Genomic DNA, 7,609 nt, shown 5'->3' on the forward strand with positions numbered 1-7,609 from the left:
GATGGGCACTGGCCACCAACAAGCAAACCTGACCCAGACCTGGGTCCCCTGAAGGCCCCACTGAGACCCTGATCTCATTACACTGAGCCCTGGGAGAACAAGGAACACAAGGAGCCTCTTGAGAATACTGAGAGTGACTCTGGAGGGGAGCAAAGCCTCCCTGCCCTGCCCTCAGGAGATGCCCTTTGCTGATGGAGCTGCTGTGCTGGAGCCCAGCTGTGTCCCAGCAGTGCCCATGGCCTGTCCCTGCCTGAGGTCACAGCACAGACACACAGCAGGATAAAGCAGCCAGTCACAGCAGTGACAAAGCTGCCAGGAACTTTTTATAAAGAAATACTATAGTGTTTTTAGAAAAAAAACATTGTAATACTAGAAAAAAAATTAAGGAAAGGTCCCACTGAAAAAAAAAACCAAACAGGAAAAAAAAAAGACCGAGAGTGTAAAAAGTTACATTCTGAAGGTTCTGAGCAGAAAACAGAATTTATTGTTTCTGAAAAGATAGTGTCATCATTTTCCTCAGGGCATCTTTGAGCTCCTGGTTCCTCAGGCTGTAGATGAGGGGGTTCAGGGCTGGAGGCACCACCGAGTACAGAACTGACAGGGCCAGATCCAGGGATGGGGAGGACATGGAGAGGGGCTTAAGGTGAGCAAATGAGCCAGTGCTGATGTACAAGGAGACCACAGCCAGGTGAGGGAGGCAGGTGGAAAAGGCTTTTTGCCGTTCCTGCTCAGAGGGGATCCTCAGCACAGCGCTGAAGATCTGCACATAGGAGAAAACAATCAACACAAAACAACCCAAAAAAAGGAAAGCACTAAAAGCAAGAAGCCCAAATTCCCTCAGGTATGTGTCTGAGCAGGAGAGCTTGAGGATCAGTGGGATTTCACAGAAGAACTGGCCCAGGACATTGTCATGGCACAGGGGCAAGGAAAATGTATTGCCCGTGTGCAGCAGTGAATAGAGAAAGGCACTGGCCCAGGCAGCTGCTGCCATGTGGGCACAAGCTCTGATGCCCAGGAGGGTCCCATAGTGCAGGGGTTTGCAGATGGACACGTAGCGGTCGTAGCACATGATGGTCAAGAGAGAAAGCTCTGCAGAAATAAAAAAAGCAAAGAAAAAGAGCTGTGCAGCACATCCAGTGTAGGAGGTGTTCCTGGTGTCCCAGAGGGAATTGTGCATGGCTTTGGGGACAGTGGTGCAGATGGAGCCCAGGTCGCTGAGGGCCAGGTTGAGCAGGAAGAAGAACATGGGCGTGTGCAGGTGGTGGCCGCAGGCTACGGCACTGATGATTAGGCCATTGCCCAGGAGGGCAGCCAGGGAGATGCCCAGCAAGAGGCAGAAGTGCAGGAGCTGCAGCTGCCGCGTGTCTGCCAATGCCAGCAGGAGGAAGGGCCTGATGGAGCAGCTGTTGGACATTTGCTGTGCCTTGGCATGGGGATCTGTAAAAAAGTAATCATGGAATAGTTGGGTTTGGGGACGACTTTCAATATCCGAGCTTAACCTGGGGGCAACTCTTCCCCCACTGCCTGCCCAGGGCTCTGCTGCCTTGAGCTGTCCGTGCCAGCAACTGCTCCCCTGTGCACAGGACTGGGCTCTACCAGTGCTGCCAGAGCCCAGCCCAGCCCTGGGGGCTCAGCTCTGCCCTGCAGACCCCTCCCAGCTGTGGCACTGCCCAGGGGCTGCTCTGGCTCTGCAGGCTCTGAAGGCAAAGTCAGAGCAACCTTGAGGAGACTGGAAAAGTGACACTGATGCTGCCTCTAAGGGGCAATGTGCTCATTTGTCTTACTGCTGGGTTTATTGACATCTGAGAGATTTTTTTTTTTCCCAACCTGAACTGAGAGGTGAATATCCATGTGCAATTTCCTGCCCAGGCAACTCAGAGCAGTAGATTTAAAAAGCATGATTTCCCCTTTCATGCAGTCTCCTTATTGCTGTGCTCCCTTTATAATCTATCTGGAAACATTCTGGAGTTAAATGTCATGCTGGGAGCAGTCCTGAATGATGCAGCACCCTCACCACACAAGGGGTGCACTTCCAAGCCTTACCAGCTGTCTTCTCCCATCCAGATCTTGTCCCCCAGTGCTGGGAGCAGCTGCCAGGGCTGGCTGAGAGCTGTCCCTTGCAGGCAGCAGAGTCCCTGCCCCAGCACAGCGCCCTAGGCTGCAGGACCCCGCTCTGCAGGACAGCCCTGGGCACCCCTGGCTGCTCTGCACAAAAGATCAGAGAATGTACTCGCAGGGTCTGTAGGCATTGGGATGTTCCAGCTTGAGGAGATGGCTCCAGGAGCTGCAGCCAGAGGTTCCTGTGCCAAGGGCCGGCAGTGATTCTGCCCCAGGCACTTCTCAGCACTTTCCCAGCCCTGACTGATTGAAGCTCTCTGTGCCTCTGTGCTGTACCCAGAGTGGCTGCAAGCAGTGCCCCAGCCCTGCTGGTCTGGCAGAAAAGCTGCTCATCAAGAGAAATGTGCTTTTGAAGCTCTTCTTGGTTACCAGGAGCTGCCTCTGTGCCAGGAGCCCAGCCCAGCTCAGCAGCACAGATACAGCACAAGGACTTTAATGAGCCTCTGGGGCTTTGTGCTCAGGCCCTGACCATCAGTCCCTGAGAGGGAGCTGAAGAAACCTCCCCAGAACTCCAAATCAGAATCCAACTCCAAAGTTTCTTGGACTTTTAATGGGTCTCACTGAGGGACATGACTGAGAAAGTGTCCCCAGGCAGAGCAGAGAACTGGAGGCAGTGATGACATGTGAGGACAAAGAGAAGCCAAGTCTTGGTGCCCGGGGGCACAGCAGCAGGGTCTGTGCCACCAAGGGCTGTGAGGAGACACCTTGTCCTGAGGCCCTGGGGCCTCCTGGCACAGCCCCAGCAAGGCTGGGCACTGTCAGCCCCTTGTCCTGCCCTCAGCATCCCCCCCTAGCCCACATCCACGTGGCCTCAGGGATCTGCTGGAAGGAGTCCCTGGGGAGCCTTGCTCAGCAATGGCCCTGGGGGCTCCTGAATGCTCCCTGCAGGGACTGCAGGTTTTTCAAAGGACTTTGGGTTTGGCTTTTGCCTTGGAATCTCTAAAATGTTTGTGCAATCAAGGCCTCCAATTATCTGCTGTAATTATTCCCTGGAGAGGCTTTGTCAGTAACAACACTCAGTGGGGCTCATTAATACTTCAAGGTACTTCAGTTATTTTAAGGTGTTTCCCTTTTGATACAGACTCTGTGAGAGGTTTGTGCAATCATGGCCCCAGTTATCTACTTTAATGAGTCCCTTGAGAGCTTTGTACTGACACTCAGTGGGGCTAATTAATGCCTTGAGATACTCAATGTTTTCAGGTACTTTATAGATTTAAGAATACTTTTAGGTACTTTTAGAAATTTTCCTTTCCACACTGAGTGCCCAAGCGTTTTTTGTGCCATCCTGGCCTCTAATTCTCTTCTCCGAGTCCATGAGGATCCTCTGTTGGGTATCTTCCCCCTTTCTGTTTTACAGCAAAGATGGAACAGAAAGAATTTTGTAAGACTTTCTAATAGCATCCAAAGAAACATGGGACAATTAACAAGAAAACAACAACAACTAAGAGAATTAATAGTCCTGTTTTAGCTCGACATCATCCAACCGTTGAGTCCCTTGGATTGGAAGAGTTTTTTGAACCCGTCTTTGTTTTCCACTTGAAGCTTCTTGAACCCTTCCTTCAGTACCTGAATGCTCTTATGGATTGTCTCGTTGTGGCTGGACAGGTTCATGTAACACATGCCCTCAGAGTCTACACTGCCATACCCATATGCCCAGAGTAAAAACTCTATCGCTGTTCTGCAAGGTGACATGTCTGATGGTCTCTATGTCTGAGAGCAGGCCACTCAATGTGAGGGAGGTAGCATTGGTTTGCTTACCAGTGGCGCCCATGATGGTCTGATTGTCCTAAAGCTTTAGCTGCAGCCACCCAAGGTAGTCCAAATTGGGGGTGCTACCATGCAATACCTGGATTAAAGCTTTCAAAGCCATCTCTTCAATATCATCCAATACTTCTCTGGAGATATCTGCTGCTTGATTATCTGGTAGGCTGTGTTGTCCTTCTCCAACTGGATGGTTGATTGTCAATTCCGCCCATGCCTCATTATTAGCATAGTCTGCTATTAATTGATTTAGTAAACACTTCCATCTCCCTTCCCACAGGGTGTGTTCTGTAGGTGACAACAACATGGTCATAATATATTTTAAATGATAGGGGGTTAAGGCATGTGCTGTACACATGGCCCTCATTAGGCCATTAAAACAAGGTAAGTCCTTCCTATGGTCTTTAGCGGCCCTACACAGATCCTTGATTTCCCCATATACCAATGGCTGAAACCTGGGATTTTGCCCCCTTCTTTCATAACATACGGGGGCAATGAGGAGTTTTGAGCCTATTTGCCAGTCTTCTTCCTTATCTGTTTCTTTCCAGATCCTTTCCTAGGGATGTTCAGGGGTTCAGGGGTGAGGTGGCTCTGGGGAATCCAAACTGTCTTCTGGGGAGGAAGAATAGCTTGGAGCAGAAACATTTGGATTTGAAATAGTTTGACAGTTGGGCTTAGTATCTTTGATTATGGGGTTATATTGTTGCCAGTGGGTGAGGCAAAGGGCATTGCTATTTTGTCAGGTTTTGGGGAGGAAGGGCCTTGATTTAGGATGGCGGATTTGTGGGGTGGAATTCTGGAGGCATGGCCCAGGGTATGAGGGTGGAATGATTGACAGTGGGGCCTGACCCGCAGTCATAGGGGTGGAGCCTGGAGGTTCATTCAGGGCAGAAGAGATGGTTGTGGTAGCAGGAAGTGCAGGAGACAAGATGGAGGGAGGATGGTTGGGCTCCTCTGCCACATTCAGGCTCCTTCCATCTTGAATCTCCTTGGCTTGATCCTCCAAGACCGCATGGCCATCGCCATCTTGCACCATCGTGGAAGGTCTGAGACAGGCAGGTTTGAGGGGAGGTCCTGAGTTAGGAGTGACAATCGGATTGAGTTTTCAACACACTGCTTGCTGGTCAAGGGTCTCAAGGATGGTGTGAAAGATGGGGAGCATATGGGGTGCAATGTGGTCCCTTTTGATCAAAAGATTGTACAATTTATCTCCCACTGAGTCCCAAAATTCAGTGGTATGGATTTTGTCAGCAGAGGCGTCTGGAAAATTTTTCATGATCCACCTCATGATTGATTTTAATTTGTTCTTTGAAAATATTATGTCGTGATCAGTGAGAATTAAAGCATCCATATATGCTCCTTTCGTCTTTGGACATCTGGTTGCCCATTTTTCTCTTTCTCTGCCTTATGGGGAAGAGCCACTGGAACACCCAAAATCAATTATGAGACTTGGGTGCATATTGTAAAAACACAGTGGCAAAATGGGCAATAAATGTCTTGTGTGTCCCCAAATCCACCAGCAATCCTATGCAGGTGAAACCGTTGTTGTCCCTGCCGATCCTGGGCAAGGTCCCTGAAGCAACGATGAATCCACAGGGCTCAGCATAATCCAAAATCCCGGGGGGCACTGGCTTATCCATCAGGTAACCCCAGCTGACGTGACTGACACAGGGAGCCCTATATGTCTTGGTGCCTGTTTGGGTGCCAAATGTCACAATGAATGTGACTGCGACAAACCTCTCTGGTTCCCTGACTTCAGGGCGAGGTTGGCAAAAATGAAAAGGAGCGGGTTCGATGCAGTTGCCCTAAAAGAACTTTAATAACAGGGTGAAAAACAATAAACATTGTTTATTGAGAAGTTCAGCACAGTACAAGGGGCAGCATCCTAAGACCAGAGACAAAGGGGAAGCAACAACATAGACACTTGGGGGTAGAAAACTAGAACAATAACCATATAGAAGAAACAAGTAACCAATAAACCAATAGTGGAGTAGAACTTGGACAACTTAGCATAAAAACACTAAAGGCTTATGGGGGAACTCTCAAGCTCACCCTAATTTAAAAAAATGATTCCTAGGACTTGGAACTCATGCCCAGTTCTTCTGAGGTAAAATCTGACTAACTCTGAGTTACAGCTGGGCTAATCCCACGCTGCTGATTTGCACTGCCCCTTGGGACCATATAGCCCAACAGAGACATAATGATGTCCTTGGTGCCACAAGGCTCTACAGTGTCACAGTGGTCCCTTGGATCCATGGTGCTCTGCAGTGTCACAATGGCCCCTTCATTTCACAAGGCTCCCAAATGTCATATTGGTCTCCATAGAAAGGAAACCACGGAGCTCCCATGTTTCACGAGGTGATGAAAGGCAACCACCAGAGGCCAAGGCAAGCCTGACTTGTCTGTCCTGGCAGGTTTGCTTGGAGCAACCCTTGGATATTTGAAATTATGGATGTGGAATCCTAATTTCAGACATTTGTGCCTGGAGAAGAGAGATGTTTTGCTTCCATAAAAAGAAAAGCAGAAAGTCCTTTCCAGTGTTTGGAAAACAGGTGAGTTCTGGCACTCAGGAATCAAAGACCAGCCAGACCTGTCTATCCTGGCAGCTTTTGTCTTCCAGTAATCCTTGGATACACAGAAATTTGGAGGTGGAATCCAAATTTTGGCCATGGATGCCTGAAAAAAATGGACAGTTCTTTTCCATAAAAAGAAAAGCCCAGAGCTCCAATATTTCAGGGGCAGATGGGAGCAGCCTTCCACATTCCAAGATCAGCCAGACCTGTCAGGTGACCCCTGGGAGACCAAGGCAGCCACACCTATTTCATGTTCCCTTGGTTCCACAGGGGCCCTGCAGTGTCACAATGGTTCTCTTGCTTCCATGATGCCCTCAGGTGTCATAATGGCTCCTTGGTTACACAAGTCCTTAAGGATCTTAATGGTCTCCATGGTTCCACAAGGCCTCATGTGTCATAATGATCTATTGGTTCCATGAAGCCCCTCTGTGTCACCATAGCCCCTTGGTTCCATGGGCTCCAGTGGTGCCACAATGATCCCCTTATTTCCACAACTTCCCATAGTGTCACAATGGCCCCCTTCCATACATGAGGCCCTGCAGGGTCACAGTGGCCCTTTGGTTCTGTGTGGCCCCACAGTGTCACACTGGTCTCCATGATCCATGGGGCCTTGCAATGTCACAATGGTCTCCATGGATCCATGGTGCTCTGCAGGATCACAATGGCCCTTTGGCTCCCCGAGGCCCTGAAATGCATCAATGGCCTCTTGGTTCCACAGAGCCCCGGCGCTTCACACTGGCCCCTTGGGACCATGCAGCCCAACAGAACCACAAAGATGTCCTTGGTTCCATGAGGCTCCACAGTGTCACAATGGCCCCTTGGATCCATGGTACTCACAGTGTCACAATGATCTCCTTGGTTCCACAAGGTCCTACAGTGTAACAATGCCCTTTGGCTTCACAAAACCCTGCAGTGTCAATATGGTCTCCATAGGAAGGAAAGCACAGAGCCCCGGGGCAGATGAGAGGCAGTCACCAGAGACTGAGGCTAGCCAGACTTGACTGTATTGGCAGATTTTGTTTAGGAGAAACCCATGGATATAGGGAATTACAGAGGCAGAATCCTAATTTCAGCCATGGGAGCCTAGACAAGAAAGACAGTTCTTTTCCATAGGAAGGAATGCACAGAGCCCCAGTGCTTCACAGTCAGATGAGAAG

General features: G+C 49.7%; 1 protein-coding gene across 1 annotated transcript; it reads right to left on the bottom strand.

Moving 5' to 3' along the window:
• Positions 1 to 481: 481 nt before the first annotated feature.
• Positions 482 to 1,414, bottom strand: LOC128943506 (olfactory receptor 14I1-like). The gene has a single exon (XM_054286427.1). It carries the CDS (start codon positions 1,412 to 1,414, stop codon positions 482 to 484), a length of 933 nt encoding a protein of 310 aa, XP_054142402.1.
• Positions 1,415 to 7,609: the final 6,195 nt, after the last annotated feature.

The sequence above is a fragment of the Melozone crissalis genome, unplaced genomic scaffold (genome assembly GCF_028551555.1).
Source record: "Melozone crissalis strain CALT ecotype California unplaced genomic scaffold, PUWL_Pcris_2 ptg000046l_1, whole genome shotgun sequence".
NCBI classification, from domain to species: Eukaryota; Metazoa; Chordata; class Aves; order Passeriformes; family Passerellidae; genus Melozone; species Melozone crissalis.